We start from the raw sequence: 24,805 nt of genomic DNA, 5'->3' as shown, positions 1-24,805 counted from the left end.
TCTCGATTGTTTGGTTTTGACAAACTTTGCAATAATTTTGTGACAACAAAACTAAGGTATATATCATTGGTAAGGTAAATATGATTGCAAAAGTAAAGTTACTACCATTTCACGATAAAATTTGTCTAAATTTATTTTGTTTTGTGGTTCTTCATCATATGATTTTAGATTTGTTTCATATGGTGTTATTCTATCTGCGAAATTACAATGTCTTAAAATTTTATCCTATGTATCAATGGTTTCTTTTTGAACTTATTAAAGTTTTGAGTTGATAAGATTATCTTATCAATAAACCTTTATATATATTGGAAATATTGTCCCATTTTTAGCAATCAACTCTCATGTGGCAAATTTATAAATCAAAGTTAAGGAGATATTGCTGCAATGCATTTTTCAAGTAAAAGTTACACTGTAAAACTTGATGTATTATTTAACTTCAGTTCAATATAATAAATGTTCAAATAATAAACTACAATATAATAATAATAATAAATGCAATAACCTTTTATATTATCGATATATCTGGTAAAAACTGAACCATTATATTTGGCAAGAATTTTTTGTTTGTTTGTGTTTATTTTATATATATGTGTGTGTGTATGTATGTATATATATATATATATATATATATATATATATATATATATATATATATATATATATATATATATATATATATATATATCTGTGTGTGTGTGTGTGAGTATATATATATATATATATATATATATATATATATATATATATATATATATATATATATATATATATATATATATATATATATATATATATATATATGTATATATATATTCATATGCATATATATACATATATATATATATGCATATATTACGTTGATATATATCTCTAGTAGCAAACAACATTGGTGCAATATTGGTACAGTATTTATATTAATACTGGCTAAATATTGTTAACAGTATTGCACCAATATAAAATGTTCACATTTTGATATATATAGCACATACTGATTTACAATATTGGCTATATATAAACTGCAATACAATGCCAACATATTTTTTATATCATAATCAATTAAAAAAACAAATGAAGTTTAAAACAAGTCATTTTAAATCAATTACAATATGTTTATACAATATATGTGCATTGTAAAGAAATAAAAGATTGCAAACTAATATTGAAAAAACTTTATATAACATAGTTTAAAAAGAATAAGAGCAATCTTTACAAATATGAAACAACAGCTTATAAACAGTTGTTGTTTATAATCAAAATTAAATATAAACAAAATAATATTTAATATTTTATATGCATTTTTACTTGTGGGTTTATAAAAACTTAAAAGAGAATAAAAAATGACCTAGTAAAACTATTATTTTTAGAAAGACAAAGCGAAAAGCAACAAAAATAATATGACATAATTTTTTTTATTATTGATTGATTATGGTGATTTAAAACTTTCGGAATTCTATAGAACAATTTTTCGCAGTTTTCAGAATAATTACAGCAATTAAAAATCCAATAAAGGCCCATAATTAAGAAAAATTTGTTAAAACTTTTCCTAACAATTTTTGTTACGCATGTGTAACAAAATAACAAAACAAAATAACAAAACAAAAAACAAAAAACCATGTGAAAATGTCAATATTAACAAGCTTATGAGCCAATATTGGCATATCAATATTAGCCAATATGGCGCTAATATTGGCATTCTAATATTGGAAAAACAATATTGGAGCAATATGGGCATTCTAATACTTGCCAATATTGGCGCAATATTGTTTACCATTATTGGCACAATATTGAATAGCTTGTTTGATATTGGCCAAGATAACCAATATCACACCATTGCACCAATATTTGTTGCTACAAGGGATATACATTTGTTTTGTATATATAAATGATTTTTCAAATATGTATAATAATAATAATATATATACATATATATACATATATATGCATATATATGTATAAATATATATATATATATATATATATATATATATATATATATATATATATATATATATATATATATATAACAATAACAAATATATATATTATGATATATAAAATAAAAATACATATATTTCTTTTAAATAGAAAAGTAAAATTCTTCAGAAGAATATGAAGAAAAGAATATTGTTCGATTTCCACTCTCTGTTATATTATCAACTCATGTTGTGTAGTATAGCGCTTATTACATCATCAATTTTAGTTGGATTTTTATTTGAGAATTTTGTTTTGAGAAAGCGAAAAATATCTTCAAAAAATCCACGATCACTTTTAAATTGTATGTTGATTTTTACTTTTACATAGAATTTTTTCATGATTAAACATATTAGATTTAAAAAATTTCAAGATTTTTAATAATACATATAACAAATAGTATATATATATATATATATATATATATATATATATATATATATATATATATATATATATATATATATATATATATATATATATATATATATATGTATATACACACATATGTACAGCTTATCAAAAAATTATCTGATCAAACAATTTATTTCAAAAAATATATTTTCCCTTCTAAATTATACTAAAAACAAAGAATAACAGTAATTACTTTATCTGTTATTTTAATTCTGTTGCGAATAGGATGTTATTTAGCATGTTCAGTTGGTTAATTATTTGTCCAAAAAGAAAAAGTCAAGAAAAGTTGCTTCATCATTCAGTTTCTCCTTGAAAATGGTTGGCTGAGCAAGCTGAAATAATTATGGAATCAAATTATCCCATCATTCAATCAGAAATTGTATCCAAGACCAATGTTTGACAAATCTAACTTTTTTTTTTTTTTTGTTCAAATATTCATTTCTATTATTTTTTTTAAATGTTCTTTTCTATTTTTTGTTGTTAAATATGGTTTATTATGCACAAGTTATCTTTCTTGTATACAAAAAAACTTGCAAACTTGCATGCATATATTTGCATGATGAAATAAATCATCTGCAAAATAAATGAAATACTGCCATGCAAGTTTAGGAGCAAGGTGAAACTAATCAACTTCCTGCTAGACAAGAAAGAATGCATTGTATAGCAAGAAGAAATATTATTCCAGATTAAAGTTTTTTAGGAGAAATGAAGTTGCCTGCATTGTGATGCTGATAAGTTTCCTTATAAAACACATTTTTTATGTTGCCATAATAGAATGTTAGATTTGTCTCATTTTTTAAAAAAAGTTTTACTTGTCTGTTAAATATATTTTAGTCATATAAACTTATGAAAATTCTCTAACAAGAACTTGCAAACATTTGTAGGTATCAAGTGTTTGTGAGTTCTTTCATATCCAAGAAGGATTTCAATTACGACTTGTGTGTAGTAAACCATATTTAACAACGAAAAATAGAAAAGGACATTTAAACAAAAAAAAATAGAAATGAACATCTAAACAACAAAAAAAAAAAAAAAAAAGAACATTTTAACAACAAAAAATGGAAAAGAACGAAAAGCAAAAGATCTAGTGTAAATAAAATAGTCTGTTTTTTTGAATCAAACAAAGTTTTGTTATTTATGTTTATTTAAAACAAAATTTATATTAATATAAATAAAATACTTTAAAAAAATAAAAAAAGTATTATGTTTGACAAAATATAATCTTTAATAGATTAGCTTTACAATAAAATATCAGCTATGGATAAATATATACAATGCAAAAATTAAACATCTAGGAGCTGAAAATGTGTAGCTTTAGCAAATCAGAAATTTTTAGTATGGCAGCTTTTAAATGCTTTTTAATCTTTTTGAACTTTTCCATTTTGAACTGATTATTCATTGTTATAAATTATATATTTTACAGTTGTATAAACATGTTATTCACGGTTACATCTAACAATGATTGAGAAAAACATTTTTTAATCATGTAAGTTTAGAAATTAAAGATGACTTTAAAAAACAATCTGTATTTGTATTTAATGTGGAAATTGGTTTTTTTGTAAATTTCAAAATATTCTGTTTGCTTTGTTTCATGAATTTTTCAAACATGTTCCCGAGAAATTAGATGATTTGCTATTTTCCTGTTTTTAAACTTGATCCACCAAGAAGACGAATCTATTTTATCAAGAAAACTAACTACTGTTTTATTTATAAAACCTTCTTCTGTATCATTGATTTTTTTTGTTACTACTTCTGAAACCAATGCAATTCTGCATGCAACTTTTTGTTGCAACAATAGCATATTTGCATAGTTGCATGCAGCTATGGAAATTTTTGTATAACATTATTAGACTTATAATTATCATTTTGATTGACTATAAGAAGTGGAAAGTAAACGCTCGGGACCTGATTTAAATCATTCTTGCGATTGTGCTTGCGATGTTGAAATAACTTAATTCAAGTCAAAGAAATGGACTTGAAAAAAGAGTTAAAAAGTGTAAAAAAAAAGTGAAAAAAAAAGTGAAAAAAGAGTAAAAAAAGAAATAGACATATAAAAACGTTTTTTATACCTATTAAAAGAAATAGACATATAAAACGTTTTTAATGTCTATTTAAAGAATTAGACATAAAAAAGAGTCAAAGAAATAGACATAAAAAACGATTGGTATTTCAAATATTTCTTAGGAGACCAGCTATAGTTAAAGTTGGTTAGGAGGCCAGCTATAACTAAATGCGGCTTTAATGACTGATGATTGGGTATTTAAAAAACTGCAATAGTACACTTCAAATCAAAACCTGTTGAAAATTTTACATTTTGCGAAAATTTTACATTTTGTTTCTTTGATTCATCTTTCTATAAAGTTCTTTTACATCTTTCACTATAGAAAAAATTTGACAACACTGTACACAACTACTGTGGTGAAGTGCTATTTCAGATTTATATCTTTTATCAGTCTGTTGAGAAATATTGATGCTTGCAAAGCAAAGATTTTTATAGCTAGTTGCTGGTTTTTGAAAACTGTGTACATATTCTATGGAGGCTCAGATTTGAAAAAAAAAAAAGCATATGTAAGCATATTCCTGAGCCTCGATAAACCATTTAAAAGATTTAAATGTTATTTAATTAAAAATTTTAAATATATATTTCTAAAATTAAACCAACAAAAACAACAAAAATCAAAGTTTATGTTTTGCAATACAATAACTTTATGAAGTAAGGAAGCCATTTTGTTTCAAAACCTAAACCTCAATACTTGAACAGAAAAACATAAAGTTTAAGAGTCGCTCTGAAGTGTTTTATTTCTCTCTCCCTTTTTTTTTTCTCTCGCTCTCAATGTGTAGTTTATTAAATTAAATTATATTTTATTTCAAAGTCTTATTTTCAGATACTGTTAAAAATAGTAATAATAATGTCAAAGAGAATAAAGAGAAAGCAGCTTACATTGGCAGCATTTGGTTTTGCAAAAAATGTTATGCGCAGAGTGCAATCCGATTGTCGTTAGAAGCTGTTGAAACTAGTGTTGAATGCGAACATTGAAAAAAGTTATTTAAAAGCCAACAGGGACTAACTTTTCATGTTAAAGTTATTCACGAAATTTACAAACAAGATTGTAAACATTCACAATCACAAGTTCTTCAAAGAAATGAAGAACTTATCACTCTAGCAGTGAAAGATGTGCTCAATAACATTGTCAACAAAGTTGTTAGTGCAATGAAAAAAAGTGAAGAGTCTAGCAAATTCGCTGGCAAGAAACGCCACCAACATACTGCTGCCTTTAAAGCAGAATCAATTAACGCCTATGGTTATGAGGCAAATCAAGAAACTATAGCAGAGTTGTTTGGTGTAACACAAAGTCAGATTTCGCGATGGCTTAAAAAAAAGAAAATATTATTAATATGCAGAATCATCCTATCGCAAATTGTTTCTGAAGGGAAGACGTTCCACAAAATATCTTGAACTATATGAAGTTATTTACAAAGAATTTTTAAAAGCCTGATCGAAAGGTCATATTGTTAACTTTTATTGGCTTTGGAGTAAAGATAGAAATATACAATTAAATATTGATCCAAATGTAAAAATAAAACATCATGTTATAGTTCGATTTTTACAAAAAAAAGAGTTAAAAATAAGATCAAAACAAAAAAACAAAAGGAAACATAAAAAAGAAATGGAGCCATTATTACAGAAATGGCATGTGACATACAGAGAAAAGTGTATCAGAACAGGTTCTAAAGATCTAAGTTATCACAAAAAATGGGGATGGTATCAACCTGAACAAAGGCCCAATGTTGACCAGAGCCCACTTCCCTTTGTTGTTCATGGTAAGAAAACTTACGAGTATGTACCCAAGGGTCAAGGTTCAACACAAGGTTCAATTCATGGATCTCCCAACCAGGCTCAGGGTTGTAAAAAAGGCAATGTTTCCTTCAAATTATGTTTCAGCCAGAAGGAGAGTGACAAAATCTAGCCATTATTTTTAGAGGTCAAAGAAAACGCATTTTAAAAGACAAAAAGTTAGCATGGTACAAGGTATTCACGTTTACTTCCAACAAAATGCTTGATTAGACCAAAACGTTTGTAAGTACTGGTCTGGTAAAACACTCCTTCCATTTGTCAAAGAACAAAAGTTTTATAAATTTGTTCTTTTGCTGGACAATTTGAAGGGACAGATGCAGGAAGATTTTAAAAGTTGCTGTGGCTGCTGCTAAAGGACTTCTCTGATATGGTCTACCAAGTGCCACTGACCTTTGGCAACTAGTTGACACAGAATATGCTGCTACTCTGAAAAGACTTATTGCCATTGAACATCAAAAATGGCTTGGTAGAGATAATCATTCTGATAGATGGATCAGTAATGAAATGCCCTACACTGCAAAAGAGAGACGAATTTTGATTACACATTGGGTAGGGAAAGCATGGAAAGCTTTAAACACTTCAAAGTATGACAAGCAAAGGAAGAAATGTTGGGCGATGACTTGGTGTTTAATGAATTCTGATTGCACAGAAGCTTTGCTTGTTAAATCAGAGGTCCTTGATAGTTACAAAGTGCCCTCACCATCCATCATTGATCCTGGCAGTGATTAACCCATAGGAAATCAGGGTGATACTCAACCCGTGGAGGTAGATGATGCTATAAATGAAGATGCCAACAAAATTCTTCCAGATGACACTTTTATTGGTCTGAACGAGAAGGAATGCAAAGTTCATATCTTATTTCATTGATAACATTTGTATATAGTATATATGTTTTATTTTTTATTATTATACTACAACATTAATTCAAACCAAAGCAAATACAGAGCATAAGCCAACTTTTTATTTGTCTTATGCCCATTAACCTTTAGCAACGCGCACACTTTTAGAAAGTATTGAAATATTTTATTAGAAATATGCCTAAGCTTAAGCATATTTAAGCATATTTTTTTCCCAAAATAAATGCTAAACCAGTGATGCAAGAATCTACAATATCATTTGTTTATGATTCGTTCTTATCTTCAAAGCCTTCAACGCCACGATAAAAGTGACTTTTATTCAAAGTTTTTGGCATTTAAGACACCAATCAATATTATTTACTGTTTGTTATATCATAGACAATGTTACGGTTTCCATTATGTTTTTGGCGCAAAAAAATTCTAAATTAAGTTTAAGCCTTCATGGGTTTTTTTTATTATTTATTCTGGAGTTAAAGTGAAAGGCGAGTTACTAAAAAAATATTTCAAAAAGTAATTAGTTACCTAATTTAAATTTAAACAATTTTAATTTTTTTTATTTTTCAATAACTTTTTTTTCAGCATCAACTTTTCTATTAAACTCGTTAATAAGTGGATTACGCAATTTTTTGGTCTTTTTGCTCTTAGCGTGGATTTTATATTTTTTTATCATTACACTACCATTTTTATTATAACAATAGCTTTCATTTAATTGGCACGACGTCAAACCTGACGGTCTATCTGGTCTACAGTGATGTTTGCGATGAAACACTTTTTCGTGTTTTTTAGTATTCTTTATAAATGATAAGGAAAATTTTTAATAAAATATTTAAAAATGAATTAATAATAAATAAAGTAATTTTTAAAAACACTGGGGAAAAAATATAGTAATTAGTATGACCAAAGAAATTTTTTCAGTAAAATTTGTACTATGACCATTGTTTTAATGATCAAACATGAATGCAATGAGCAAAATTATCTTCTTTCTTATTATCACGGTAATTTTCTGTAATCTACGTCGATGTATGCTGAAATTTTTAAATTATATATATATATATATATATATATATATATATATATATATATATATATATATATATATATATATATACATATATATATATATATATATATATATATATATATATATATATATATATATATATATATATATATATATATATATATATATTGTATTATATTATATTATATTTTGTTTTATTATATTTAGCACCTAATGTTGTCTGGCGTGGTTATAAAATAATCGAATATCAGAAGTTTTGTTTCAAACACGAAATTTCATGTTTAAAGAAACAGATTATTTGCTACATGCATAACTGGATTGATCGGTTAGAAAACATCGAATTAGTGCATGCGCAAAAACTAAACACAGCAGAAAAGTGGTTAAGTAAAAAAAGATAACGCATTTTCTTTTTCCAAAATATTTACCGCAACTCGCTTTTGTTAATTCAACGGAACTTTGAGACCTAAAACCGTTTTAATTTTCGATATATATATATATATATATATATATATATATATATATATATATATATATATATATATATATATATATATAAATACATATATATATATATATATATATATATATATAAATACATATATATATATATATATATATATATATATATATATATATATATATATATATATATATATATATATATATAAATATATATATATATATATATATATATATATATATATATATATATATATAAATATATATATATATATATATATATATATAAATATATATATATATATATATATATATATATATATATATATATATATATATATACATATATGAATATATGCGCCATAATGATATATTATTGCATGTATTAGAATGATGGAATAATAAATCAAATGAATCAAACTTATGTATTTTTAATATAACGGCGTTTTTTGAATTCACGTTAACGGCAGTTGTTGCATTCACATTTTGATGAGATTGTTATGAATGGTTACGAAGTTATCGAGATAATATTTTATATAAAATGTAAATATAAAATTGTTGTTTTTTTTCTTTCACATGACAATAAACAGTAGCGATGTAAATTCAAAGAAAAATAGTTTATAATGGTCTGGTGTTTGAAGTACGATGCGTTCTACTTGCGTTCTTTTCTCGCAGTCATGAAGATTATACAAATAATTTTTCTACTTATTGCGTATGCTATTATGCAGTCTTTTATAAATCTTGTTTCGCTAAGTAACTCCAAGTTTTCCAAAATGCAATTTTTTGTGTTAGTAACAGCCATTGGTTGGATTTCATATTTAGTAATGTTTTGCCTAAATTTATTTATGGTAACAAACAACTTCTTAATACCTTGGTATTACGTGTATTTAATTTCAGACGTTGTATTTGCTTTGTTTTTATTTATTGCAGTCGCAGTAATATCCGTTCAAATTGATACGATAAACAATACCGAACGATTTTATATACCTGATATTGGAACAGGAGGAAAGTTTGTTCAAGAATGTGAGTTTATAACTTTAAACTCAAGCGCTTCGTGTTCCTTATTAAACGCAGGAGTTATTTTTGGTGCTTTAGGAATATGCGCTATTTTATTGGACATAGTTGTTTGCATTCACAAAATCAAAAAAGGACAAAGTAGTCATTATAATTCAACATTTCATAATGACAACATTACTGTATCAACAGCTGATACCATTACTAACTCGTCTATGCCATCTCGACAGTCAAACCATAGACTTGATTTTCAAGAATATCGAACTGAAGGGATGTTTTAAGACTTGAAAATATCTGATTATTAATCTGTTTTTAATGAACATTAAATTATAAATAATTGTTAAATATCGTTATCAGAATTTATTTTGTTATAAAAATAATTAATTTTTTAAACTGTTTTCTGATGCTAAATACTTATATCTTAAGAAATTTCTTAAGATATGTAATTCTTAATTAAGAATTATATATCTTAAGAAATTTCTTTAATCAATTGTATAAGGAGTCTTTTTTAAAGTACGTGCGAAGGTTTGGGTGAGGGAGGATTACCTAAAAAAGTACAAATTTGTACATGGGGTGGGGGTGGGGGGTGGGGGTATGGGGGGGATTGGGGGGGGGTGATAGTTGTTAAAGACAGCTAGTACAAACGCGGTTTTGTTCTTTATCTCTTTTAAAACTTGATTTCTTTTTTTCAACGAAAGCATTAAATTTTACGAGGGCAAAAAATCATTTTTATGTTATGTAACCGAAAAATATCAAATAAACTAAATTTTTTTCAATGCTTTAAAATTTTATGTGTCGCGGAAAAGAGGTGGTTGATTTTGTAATAAATAATGCGTATGTATGCAGACTGAGGAAGTTATAATTAGTAAATTAGTTTAAAAAAATAAACTTAGCTATCCCTTAATTTAGTGGTTTTACTGCGTACATTATGGGCGCCCCTAAAGTGTCTTTGCATAAGTTTTTTTATTTCTAATGTTATTGTTATCTGAATGATAGCTCTCTTAATGGTTAACACCAATGTTACTAACTACACTACATTCCTTACCGTTCCATAGGTTTCATCACAGGTCTCTTTTTCGAAACTAAAACCTCTGTTGATACATCCCAGTAAACATTGAACAGTTGGTAAATAGTTGGCCCGATCCTAATAACCAACTATTAGCTACAGTTGGGCCAACAGTTGGCTATTTAGTTGGTACCGTGAAAAAAACGTAACGCTTTTACCAACTCTTAGCCAACTGTTTTATAAACTGTTACCACGCAACATTACCACGCAACAGCCAACCTGGAACCTATTTAATTAATTCTAAATGCTCCAAAGTGTATATCGGTGAATCAAAACTTCAAATACGAACAAGGGTTAAACAACACCAAAATTTTTTGACTGAAGGCAAGTTAAACCAGTCTGCAATAGCTTTGCATAAAGTAAATTGCGATAAGGAATATTGAATGAGATAGGGCAGAAACACTTAAAGTTGAGGGTAAAAATTTGAAAGAAAAGTCCGTGAAGCCTTGGAGATAAAAAAACATCAATGTTCTCCAATGTACGGTGGTATAAGTTTGGACAATGGACAATATGCAATCTTTATTTTATACATAAATTGTTAACGTAGATATTGTTATAGTGTTTTCTTGTGATATTCGTGGCTTTTTCAATTTTTATTAGTTTAAAAATTTCCATAGCATTACGCAATGAGAAATAAATATTATATACACCGATTGAAATATTTCGTCAGAACTGCGGCCCTATAAAAACGACGTTTTATTTTTTTAGTAACTATTAGTTATCTATTTAATCTTTGGTTTTATTATTTTTTTATATTTTTTAATTAAAAAAGGAAAAACCCACTTTTTGAAGAAAAATCCAGAAATTTAGAATTAAGGCAATAACTTATGAAATAATAACTTTGTAACAAAAGTCAAATTTTCTTCTCTCGACAGAACTATAAATAGTTAGGAAGATTGAAACATTAATTAAAAAAAAAGATTTTTGATTTTGAACTTTTTGCAAACATCTGACCACAAAAAAAGTTTGAAAACATCTGACCACAGAAAAAGTTTAAAAAACATCTGACCACAACAACTCAATCTGCAATATATAAAGTACCTAATAAAGAGTAAAAGAAAATGCTGCGTGAATTTAAAAAACATCTTAAAAATGAAAATTGGGCTCTTCACTTTAATGGTTAAAAAATTAACAAACAAGAAATGTAAGTTAATGTAATGAAAAACCAGCACTGTGAGGTTTGCTAAGCTGTAATAACTCTTAATTATGCAAAAGTATTTACAATACTTAATGGAATCACTGCCCAGTGGGCATGGGACCTAAAATAGACGTCTTTTGAAAGTGAAAATACGTCCAAAACGTTCAAAAGTTGTCTTTGTCACGTCCTCTTCCCACTGAGAGAGGACTTTGACCAATATCAACTGGGAAAACCTTAAATTTATAATTTGTGATACTACAAGTGTCAACAATGGCGTAGGAAATGGAACTATTATGATCTTTTTGTATTTTCAAACAGTATACAGGATGTCAATATAATGTATTGGATTTAGACTTAAAGCATTCAAGTAATCAAACTCATGGTGTAAAGACAATACTATCGAATATATGTTATGATTTTGTGTATTAAATTTGTGGATTTTATGCAGATCTAAAAAATGACTTTTTACGAAGTGGTATAAAAGTTAGCAACATCGGATGGCGCGCTGATGTTCATTTTTTTTTATGAAATGGATTCCAATATTATTAAGAACATGGTGTGTTTTCCTTTATTATTTTCAAGATATTACATTGCATAATCAATACTAGGTCGAACTCCAGAGTAATATATGCCTTACTTGCTATTGTGCTGCTTCCAGATCGACGTAGACTGCTTGCTGGAATTTGCAAGTTAATTTATGGAACTTTGTTTGATGTTTGGTTCAGCAACCATTTTTTATAAAAAAGGCAGTTATAAAAAATTTGACAAAAGTTTAAATTATTCCTTTAAACATAGCTTAAAGGAACACAAGAGGGCACAAACAATTTTTTGCAAATATTGAATTAGAGAGATTACAGCACAGCACAAAGAAGGAGCATTTGTGCTGGAATTACTTTACTATATTATGTTATGTAACAAAGATATATCAAGTTAACTAAAAGTTTTTCTTTTTTCTTTTGAAAAATTAATGCATTGGTAAAAGTTGGGTGATTTTATAACAAATAATGCGTACGTACGCAAATGGAGGGAGGGTTAAATACATGTAAGTGCGTGCAAGAGCAAGGAGGGGTCCTACAACAGTATTCTTACTGCGTACTTTACGAATGCCCCCTTTACATTTTATGTACCCAAAATTACATTGAACATTTGAAAGTTAAATTCCTATTTTCTTTTTGCAGCAATTTCTTTTTCTTTCAACTTTTTTTTCTTTGTTCCTTTTTATGCTTTAAACTAAAGTTAGTGCATTACTTGCTTTAATTAATCTATGTGATTGGGTAACATGTGTTGCGTTTTTTGATAAATTTTCATAAAACTTTGTATTTTTTCTAGATGCATACTTTTTTCATGAAGTTCATCAATCAGTTCCGTAGCTTGTTCAAATTTTGATCTAACCAGTAACCTTTTGAGCCACGTCTTTTATCAGGCAAAGAAATTAAATGGGATGCTTGTTTCTCTGCTTCAAGTTTCAACGGCTTTATCCGCAAACAAAATAACTCTAATTTTTTGTAAAATCGATTTTATTACGGTAACAGGTTTTCTTGCTTCTAAGACATCATTGTACAAATGTGCCATTTTGTTTTTACTAATAATTTTAAATATATAAATATTAAAAAATAACATAAAAAATCCATGTAAGTGTATATAAGGGCATATGAAGTACTTTTATGTTGCTCCTTCACAGTAGAGTAAATTATTTAAAAAAATTCAATTTGATTAGTGATAATTTGTCGTTCTTGGTTAATATAAAGTAGATGGGGGAAAAAATAAATTTTTTGGTGTCTTCTTTTGTCACCAGGGGGCCTTATTATAATCTTTTTGCCATTATTTAGCTACTTAGTCATTTGGTTATAAAATTTAACATTGAATAGTGTAAAATATTGGTCCAGGAACAAACAATGATTCAGCTCAAGTAAGTTTAATTTTTAATATAAACAGTGAGAGGGTTCAATTTCAAAGTAAATTGAATACCATAAACGTTCAGACAACTCATTATTTGAGTATTTCAAGTAAACCCAGTTATTTAAAATGTTTATACACAAATGCAATATCGCTAGAAAGAGACAAATTAAATGAACTTATTGTTGAAATAAAAGTAAAAAAGCCAGAAGTTATTTTTATAACAGAAACATGGTGGAATAATCTATCAATAACAAATGTACCAGGTTATAATCTTCATAATCTTTTTGTGAGAAAAGTAGAGGAGGTGGTGCTTGTATACTTACTTCAGATAAAATAAGCGCTTTTGAAATAAAAGACAATGTGCTCAATAACAAAGAAGTTGAAAAAATATGGTGTTCTATCAAAATAAGTGGTGAATTTATTTTATGTGGTTGTATATACAGACCAGGAAACAATGATCTTGAAAACTGTAGTCTTTTAATTAATTCTATCAAAATTACCCATTTCGAATATCAAGTTTAGTTCACACTGAGCCTTTAGGTGACACCCAAAAAGGTCATCAAGTTCTGAATTTTAACTTCAACACCATGCCAAATGATCAAATGGATATAGATATTTGTGGTTTCAATTGAATTTATAGGTACCTCTCCGTGAAGCAAATGAAACCGCCTTTTCCCTCTTTTTTTTTTTTTTTTTTTTATACATGTTATTTTACAACTACTAAGTAATTACAAGTAACCAATCACTGATTGGCAGTAAAGATATAAAAACTTAAATCATAAATATAAAGTTCGAAATATACGAGGTAAATAAAAATATAGTTGCTTACAACTCCGAGACATGAATAAAATAAATACTAATTACAACAAAATAATAACGTGTACGTAAAAATAATCCGAGAAATATATCTCTATATTACTCCAATTAAAATAAAAAATACAATAAATAAAAATAAATCTGTTGATTTTTTGGAGGAGAGTTTAGTTGTTTTACTATAAGTTTATTTACCACATTTCAAAATAACATTAGTGTATAAATATGATAAAAACGAAATTTGTGTAAGATTGATAAAAAGAATTACTTATTTGTAGTCATAGGAAGCTCGCAGAAGACTTAAGTCAGTCTTGCCATCGAGTACCTTTTTCTTAAACGTGTAATACACATAAAAAATCAGTTGCATACGTGGTATATATGTATGTGTTACATATATACCTTGGTATTAATATTATTTTTTTTATCGATTTGTATTAAAAGTTAAGTTACATTTATTTATTCAAATTTAAAAAAATTCCTTACAGTTGTTTAATTTGATTATTGTAGTTTTTAGCATTTTTTTCAGAGAGTGTTCGTTGTTTAAGTTTAATAGTGATTCGTTTCTGGAAACTAATTTGTTAAATAAATAGGGACCACGATATGTAATTGAGAATTTTGAGAGTCTCGTTGTTTCAAAAGGTATCTTAAAGTTGCCTGTTGCTCTTGTATTGTTTTATTTATATTGTTTTTAAAAAAGTGTGCTGTAAAATGTTCTGGAACCAGACTTAGTTTATATTTAAACATGAATAGTATATTTTGAAAAATATTTATTTGAAATATATTTAGAGTGTTCATTTGTTCCAGTAGGGGTTAAGCATGAGTAAATTTGTTTTTGTTGTATACTAGTCTTGAAGCGTGTTTTTGACGTAAGTAAAGTGGTTGTAATTTAGATTTGTGGGTACTGCCACGTGCTATATTGGCATACATGAGATAGCTATGTATGAATGAAAAGTAGATAAGTTTTAGACTTGTTTGTGACAAAAATGGTCTTGTCTTGTAAAGTAACCTATTTTCTTTGATATTTTTGTGTTTATGTAGTTTATGTGGGGTTTCCAGGAAATGTGTTCATCAATTAGTACTCCTAAAAACTTTGTATTCAGAGCTCTTTTGATGGTTACATTTTCTATATTAATTTTTGGTAGGTTCAGGGGTATTTTTTTAATTTGTTGATTAGAGTGAAATAGTATATACTTAGTTTTTTTTATATTGAGTGACAGTTTATTTGATTTAAACCATATATTAGTTTTTTTTTAGTTCAGCATTTGTTTTTTCAAAGAGGTCTTCGATTGTCTTTGATGAGTTAAATAAGTTTGTATCGTCTGCAAACATTATAGTTTTAAAGATGTTAGAGGAGTTTGGAAGATCTTTTATATAAATAAGAAACAAAAGAGGAGCAAGAATGGAACCTTGGGGTACACCACATTTTGTTTTTAGTAAATTTGAGTTGCTTTTTCTGTCTATAATAACACACTGTTGTCAGTTATTAAGGTAGTTTTTAAACCAATTTAAAGCTTGATTTTTTATACCATAGTTTTTCATTTTTGTTAGTAAAATCTCATGATTGACGGTGTCAAATGCCTTTGAAAAATCAATAAAGATCCCTAATGTAAATTCTTTTTTTTTAAATGATCTACTTATCCTATTTGAAAGGTCAAGGATTGCATGCTCAGTTGATTGTGTAGCTTTTGAAAATCATATCGACCTTTATTGATAATTTTGTCAATTTTTAAATATTCATTTAATTTATTATAGATTATTCGTTCTAGAAGTTTTGAGTATACCCAATAGATAGAGATTGGTCTATAATTGTTTAAAGAATTGGTTTCTCCTGATTTATAGATTAGTATAATTTTAGAGATTTTCAGTTTATCATCTTCCAAACACTTGTTCAATTAAAACCCTTGTTCTTCTTAAAGATTTATATTATATCGAAGCTGAGCTGCTGTAGTTGGACTTAGATATGGCGTAACCAACCAACGAAAAGATTGATCTGCAAAATTTTTAACAAGTTTTGATTCTCTTAAAATTCTTGCATCATGTGTGCAACCAGGCCATTTTGCTACAATATCAATGAACTTTCCGTTATAACCACACACCGCTTGGACATGATTGAATGATTTGATGATTTATTGACATAAACATATTCGTGTTCGCGAATGTAAATGTGCGTGCCGTCTATTAATCCAGTTATTCTTGGAAATTCTGCCACGTTATAAAAATTTACTCTGCTCTCATTTAGAACGTGTGGATTAGTTGAGTATTTAATGTATTCGTTAACTCTTTTTGCAAGACTCAAAGAAACTCGGCGAATTATTCTAGAAATAATCGGTCGATGTAAAACTGCTGTAGAATCAATCACAATCTGGAAAGATCCTGTTGCATAAAATCGAAGTGTGCATAATACTTGATAGATTAGCGGAACACAAAAACTTTGATTTGACTTTGATTGTAAATATGTTTTCAGCAAATTTTCCAAATATAAAATAGAGCTCGACGAAACCATAAACCTTTGGTATAAGTCAACATCATCATAAATATCAAGCAGACTCGTTATAAATAATAATTTCCAGGCAATGTTTCACAAATACCATTATAGTTATAAACATTTGTTACCCTTGGCAAACCTTAAAAAGTTTCACTATTCGTTAAAAATAAATCTACTCTAAAGCATGAGACAAAGCATTTTAACATTATAAATTTATTATATAATGTTTAAAAATTTAGATGAGGAAAGTACTTTTATGTTTACCAAAGCATTTAATAGAAGCACAAGAAGACAGAAATACTATGGTTTCTTTAGAAATGATACTAATTACTATATCAGAAGTGATACTAATTTAGAGTAAATACAAATTGATGCTTCCATGGTTGTATCTGATGCTGCATTTGCTATTTTTATGTTACGGAATTATAAAAAATAACAAGTCAGAAAAGGTATCAACGACTGAACCAATTTAAGACGCCAAAGACAATTGCTTTGAACTACATTATCATATATTATCATGCAAAGCAATGTTGGCTATGTGTCTAGTAAGCCCAAAGTTCATTTTCTTTGATGGGCGAAAAGATAAAACTCTTTGTATATTAGCGACTAGCAGTAAAGACAATAATTACTGAGGAACATATCACATTCGACAAAAATCAAGAATGCTATTATAGATTTTTTTGATGAAAACAAAATATCACTTGATAATGTGTAAGCTGTTGGCGCTCATAGATCTAACGTAAATACTGGTGTGAGTGATGATGTAGTAAGATTACTAAAGCCGCATTTAGAATGCCCAGTTCAATGGTTAGTGTGTATGTTCAATTTAAATGAACTACCATTGAAAAAATTGAGTATTTTATTTAGACGGCACCACTTCTGGACCTTCTGAATTTAGCGACAGCATCGGAAAGCACTTGCAAATTGTCACGAGATGTCGATTTACAAATTTGATATCAGAATAAATTATTGAATGTTTTACATGAGATTGTGACAAATGTTATGTGCAGAGATCAACAATATCTTTATAACACACGCAAGGCAATGGAAATGCAGAAGTGGTATAGTGGGACGTCTTGCCTTATAAGCAAGAAATTTGAATTTGATCCCCACCTCGTCCCTGGTAGTACCGCGCTCAACTTTATTCGCGCAGCAGTCTTGTTCTTCAAGGTTTGTGTTTCGGAGTTATAGAGTTGAGAAAAGGTTGTAACTTTACAAAAAGTATTTTGTTTCTTCCATTCAGTAGACCGTTGGTTAATAAAGAATCTAATTATTAAAATCTAAATAAAATAATGTTTAATTTTTAAGCTGTAAACAAATCCCACCCCTCCTCATCTCCGCTGTTACCGATTTCTGAAAAGTAGAAATTAAGTACTAAAAGTGCTACATTTTAAAAATAAGGCTACATAATATTTTCCTTTGAAATTTGGCAAGTGCTGAGAAAGTAGATGTAGAAAATGGGCTATAAAGGTGGCACATAATTTTAGGGCAAAATTCGGATCTGTATGACGGGATTGTCACGTACCTGTATATGACCATTTGTCGTTACACGGTTAATCATAAAATGTATAATAAATTTGTAAGTAATAACTTTTAAATATAATAACCTGCATTTATAATAGATAAATGTATAATAATCTTGGAAACTAAATGGATTAGAAACATATATAAACTTTAAAAAAGTTTCCCTACACTGGTAAAAGTTCGTAAAGAAAGGTAAAAGTATTTTTTTTTTTTTTGTAAAGTTGTATGTTGACATGCACATTTAAGCGTTTATAGCTGTTAAAAAACATTTTTTTAAAGGTTATTTAAAGGTCCGGCAAAAATCTTACAAAACGATAAATTGAATAATAAAGTTTTTTAATAAAAAATTTGTTGAACGTTTTTACTGATACAATCGTCGCTCAAACAACCATTAAACGTTTACTAAATGTTTATTAACCGTTCTTGTACCCACTGGGTTTATATTTGACCTCTACCCCTAATAAATTTGTTCGCTATGTTGTATGTTTTATATATATGGTTCATATGATATCCACATATAATTTTCCTGCCTATTAAATTAAAGATTAGATCAAATTACATGGCATAATTATGTGGGCCATATCGTCGGGGATAGTGCAAACCGCGTAGCTAGCATTGGATACTACCGCGTATCTACAGTGCATTTTTTTTTCCTGGAGAAGTTTAAAACTTTATATTTTTTTTTATTTCAATAGATTTTGGGTTCATTTTAGTGTAAAGAGTATTATTTATGCTTTTTGTAATGTTAACAATAGATATCTGGTGTTAAAATTATTAATATCCAAATACAATAGCCAATGCTAGTTGCGCGGATTTGCACTATCCCCGAAAATATATGTGCCACACTTATTATCAGCGATATACACCGATCATAATATCGTTTATAATTTCACGCTTTATTTTCAATTATATGCATTATGGCAACGCGTGGATCACATATTCATTTCTTGTTTATATTAATTATAATTTAACGCATTTAATCCTCTTATAGTTTAATTTAATTTAACTTTAGACACATTTAAACTTAAATTAAATTAATTTAAACAAAAAACATTGATAAATTAATTAATTTAAACACATTTAATCCACTTATTAAAAAATGCATGATCTATGTTGTTTTACAACTGTGAACAGATTTTCTTAAAAATGAAGCATGTTATAATCATAGATATATAAATTACTGGATACGGCATAGGCAGAGAAAATTGAAGCCAGGCAAACTTTACCGTGATGACGTAGAGTGAGGCAGAAATAACAAATTTAGTTGAGAACAGCATTTATGTTATTCACATATTTACATTTTATATTTCAATTTCAAGTTATATTTTGCGTTTCATAGAATTTAAAATTATTTTGGAGGCATTTAAAGTTCATAAATAATTTTTTAATATAAGTTCACTTTAGATAAACTGAATAAACTTGTCCAAGATTTCAATAAAATTAAATTCAAAAAAAAAAAAAATCTATTCCATAACTATGCAATGCAAATGATAATTTTATTAAATTAGTTTGCCACAAAGTAACTTAGTATGTAATTCTTATATTGCAAGATTTATATGGAGTTTAAAGAAGATTAACTTTGAGTATAAAAATATACATCTACTTATATGTATAATATATTTATGTATAATATACATATATGTTTGTGTACTATATGCTTAAAGACTTGATATAAGTATTGAGATGTGCTTTTGGATGTACAGATAAATCTTTCGAAGGGATCTGAAGATGTTTTCATAGGTAGGAATATAGTTCATAAATAAACTGTATATATATATATATATATATATATATATATATATATATATATATATATATATATATATATATATATATATATATATATATATATATATATATATATATATATATATATATATATATATATATATATATATATATATATATATATATATATATATATATATATATATATACATACATACATATATATACTAAATATATATTGTACTATTAATATTAGTATTATTGTATTCTTATTATATACTGTTTATGTATAAGAACAGAATGTTTGAATTGTATTATATTTCAAACATTTTGTTTTTATAAATTTAATATAATTTTTTGTGTAGATTTTAGAAGCACATAGAAGTATGTATAACAAATCTTAGCTATTCATTTTTAAATAGATATCCTTTGATAAAAGTGTGACAAAGCAAAATAATTTTTTGCCTCTTCAACAAGTTATATTTGTTTCTTAAATTGCAAAAAATCTGGTTACTGTTTACAAAAATATTTGAGACCTGATGCTATAACAACAATTTTTACTTGCCTAAAATGTCGTAAAATATTAAATTTTTGGTATTTAAAACCAGCCATAAAATATTCAAAAACCTAAAATAAATTGCGCTAAAAGAATCCTTTAAAAAATGTAAATAAGAAAAAGTATAGGTGCAATTTTGAAAAAAACATAATACTGAAAAAAGATTCATTTAGGAGATTGCATAGTTTTAAACAATCTGCTAACTGTCATCAAGAAGTTGTTTGTTTTTTTTGTATTGAATTCCTAAAAAAATTACAAAGAAAGCTTTTCAGATGTTTAATGCAAAAAAAATTTTGCTTCGAAAAGTGATTAACAATTTACAAGTTTCAGCTTGTAAATTATCAATCACATTTTTTAAAAAAAGTCTTAATTCTGATATTAAAGATTTAATTCTAAAAAGAATGAAATACAAAACCAAATTTAAATATTATTTTCATAAATATAAAAAATTTTGATTTTATTGTTTGTTTCATCAACTTTTGCATTAACATTAGCATTTTTATTCATCAAAAATGTATTCTTATTCTTATCATCTACTTGCCCAAATCAACTTCGTTTTACCTGAGGCATCTTATCAAATTCACTCACTATTCCTAATCTCTATCTCAGATGTTTTCCTAGCATTACACTGTAAAACGTACACATTCCTAACAACATGTTCATATAAACAGGCCCAAAATTCATAGATACAATTAAATTAAGATAATAAAAAGTTATTTATAACATATAAAAGTTATTTCTAAAAACATGACAGATGCACGCAATTCTTTAAATATATATATATATATATATATATATATATATATATATATATATATATATATATATATATATATATATATATATATATATATATATATACATATATATATATATATATATATATATTTATATGTACATATATATACATATATATATACATATATATATATATATATATATATATATATATATATATATATATATATATATATATATATATATATATATATATATATATATATATATATATATATACATATATATATAAGTTGACAGTTTTAAACAGAGCAATTTATAATTGCTTGGTTCTAAGAACATTGAGCTCTCTATTTTGTAGAATACATTTTAAAGTTGTTTAAACATATATATATATATATATATATATATATATATATATATATATATATATATATATATATATATATATATATATATTATATATATATATAGTATTTACATGTATACACTTATGCACATATGTATGTATGTATGAAGGTGTGTATATGTATATATATATATATGTATATATATATATATATATATACATATGTATATATATATATATATATGTATGTATATATATATATATATATATATATACATATGTATGTATATATATATATATATATATATATATATATATATATATATATATATATATATATATATATATATACATATGTATGTATGTATGTATGTATGTATGTATGTATGAATGTATGTATGTATGTATGTATGTATGTATGTATGTATGTATGTATGTATGTATGTATGTATGTATGTATGTATGTATGTATGTATGTATGTATGTATGTATGTATGTATGTATGTATGTATGCACGTGTGTATGTATTTATATAATATAGATCCATACATACATTTGTATATAAAATTTGTATAAATTCAATCCTTGTTATGATCGGTTTTACACATTTTATTTAAATAAAATGAACTACCTTCAACTAAAAAATTTAAATTCTTCGTCAATCTTGGATACACCAAATATTTATAATATACATAAATATAAATATATATTATAGTAAATATAATACACATAGATAAATATGTATATAAACTTGGTTACTGTCTTCTAAAAACACCATTTTTTGGAAAACCAAATTGATTCAATGAAAATATGTTGTTAATATTTAGACTATATTTTATTTGTCAATATAACTTTACTATAAAATAGCTGCTTATCATTGGATTTTCAGGTCTCTCGATTAACGCGATACTAGTAAATTGTTAATAGATTTCAGTCTTTAGTCTAGTAATTTCATCATATAGAATATATAAGCTAACATAATAAATTTTGGATTTAGCTTATTAAACATTTAAATATTAACGAATTTGTATTTTAACTTTTTGCCTCACTCTACGTCACTTTTTCAACGGAAGGTCGGCTTCAAAAATTTTTCCAAAATTATAAGGCTATGCCGTATCCAGTAATTTATATATCTATGGTTATAATAGAGCAGAGAAATAGACTGAAAGATACACATTCGAATACAATTCGAATTTTTTTATTTTGAAGTTTATGCAAAAAAAAAAAAAAAAAATACAAGTTTCACATTAAGCAAATATTTGTAACAGTTTGTTTAAATTTAAATAAAAGCTTTAAACATAACCAAAATTTTTAAACATAACCAAACATAACCAAAAGCTTTAAACATAACCAAAATTTAAATTTAAACAAAAGCTTTAATTATAAACCAAAGTTTGAATAATTGATATTTTTGAATTTATATTTAAGGTCCTCATATTGACGTAAAATACTGGCACTTACTGTAATAAAGTTGGACATGTGTGCTAAGTTTATTAAGTTTTTTTTATTTAATGTTTATAAAATGTTATTGAAAATTAATTATCATTTTTTATCATCAGTACATAAATACTCTGGTAAATATTACCAGAATCTTTCTTTTCCATAATATTATCCCGGAGTAATTCCATGTCAAAACAACCAGGCCATGCAACCCTATGTCCTTGGATTTTCTTTATATTTTTACCATAGTTAGTACATTATAAAATAAGATAAATCCCAAAATTTTAAGGTCTAACTCCCAACGGTTCGTGAGTAATGGTTGTTTTAATTTTGGCTACTATTATTGTTTTGTTCATTTTCCGCCATTTTTAAATTTACATTTCTCCTTATAAAACCAAGTCTTTAAGCATGTGAATTCTAAAAATAAGTGACTTAGTTAATCTCAAGGTGAGGAATTTGAATATATAAATAAAAAACTCATTTTATAATTAAAAAGTACCTTAATATCAATTATAAATGTTAAAATAATGGACACCTGCCCCAGTAAAATTTTAAGGTGTGCGGTATATTTTTTAAGCTTAAAATTTCAAATTAGATCATTGTATGTTAGAAGAACATTGTGTGAAAAAATCATTTCTGCCAAATGCATAGTTTAAAAATTAAATGAAAAATATTACAAAAAAAGCAAATATAGTATATTTCGCTTATCGTGGTATTCAAAATAAATAAAATTGATGCATACTTGAATTGATATACAATTTTTTATAATAAATCCATTAAAAATTATTGATTTACAAATATATACTTATTAATTTTGTAAAAATCTTTTTTTGAAAGTTCATATTTGTCTGATATTATTGTTGGTGCACTTATTAATGTTATTACATTGGTAATTGGTATCCAACAATAATCATCGCTTTTCAGCCAGAAAAACTGTTCAGATGGACCGTGTGGATGCATAAACTTTATTTTTATTATATTATATTCTTCATTTTTTTCTTCGACTACTGCAATCCACTAAAACGAGTCATATGTACATGCGTAATATTCGTACTTCTGCATTAGCTCAAAATTTATTAAACTTAAATTTTGGTTACTTGATTTTTTAGTTATATTAATAGTTTTTGGATTTATATCGTTACTAGTTTTTTTAAATAACATAGATGTTTTCAAAACTGGTATGCAATGATGAAATCCTCGAGTTCCTGGTATTGCTTTTCCCTTCTCAAATCGTTTATTTTGCGTAGCTCTAACATTAACCTTAGTTTCTTTATCAATTTTAAAGAACTTTATTGTGAGCATTTTTTGAGTGCAAAATTCAAAATTTGCATCGATTGTTAGTATTTGATTTTTCTTTGGACGTTGCAAACTTTCTCTTGCTATTGTTCATTTTACTGTACCGCCTATTGCATCGCAAGAAGATTTGCCGTGACTGGTTGCAAAAAATATCCATTCAGCTTCCAATAAAAAATCTTCT

The 24,805-nt window shown here is 26.2% G+C and overlaps 1 protein-coding gene across 3 annotated transcripts in view; it reads left to right on the top strand.

Annotated features, from left to right (window-relative positions):
• Window positions 1-8,537, top strand: part of LOC105846586 (uncharacterized) — a 39,445-nt gene extending 30,908 nt beyond the window's left edge. For all 3 annotated transcript variants that reach the window (XM_065810423.1, XM_065810421.1, XM_065810422.1), the window contains exons 14-15: window positions 2,086-2,275; window positions 8,327-8,537. In XM_065810423.1, the coding sequence (XP_065666495.1) occupies window positions 2,086-2,275; window positions 8,327-8,517 (381 nt within the window). In that variant the 3' untranslated portion in view covers window positions 8,518-8,537. The remainder of the gene's footprint in view (window positions 1-2,085; window positions 2,276-8,326) is intronic.
• Window positions 8,538-24,805: the final 16,268 nt, after the last annotated feature.

Source organism: Hydra vulgaris, chromosome 11 (genome assembly GCF_038396675.1).
Source record: "Hydra vulgaris chromosome 11, alternate assembly HydraT2T_AEP".
Lineage (NCBI taxonomy): Eukaryota > Metazoa > Cnidaria > Hydrozoa > Anthoathecata > Hydridae > Hydra > Hydra vulgaris.
The sequence above is the reverse complement of the archived record's forward strand: the minus strand, read 5'-3'. Positions and strand labels throughout refer to the sequence as shown.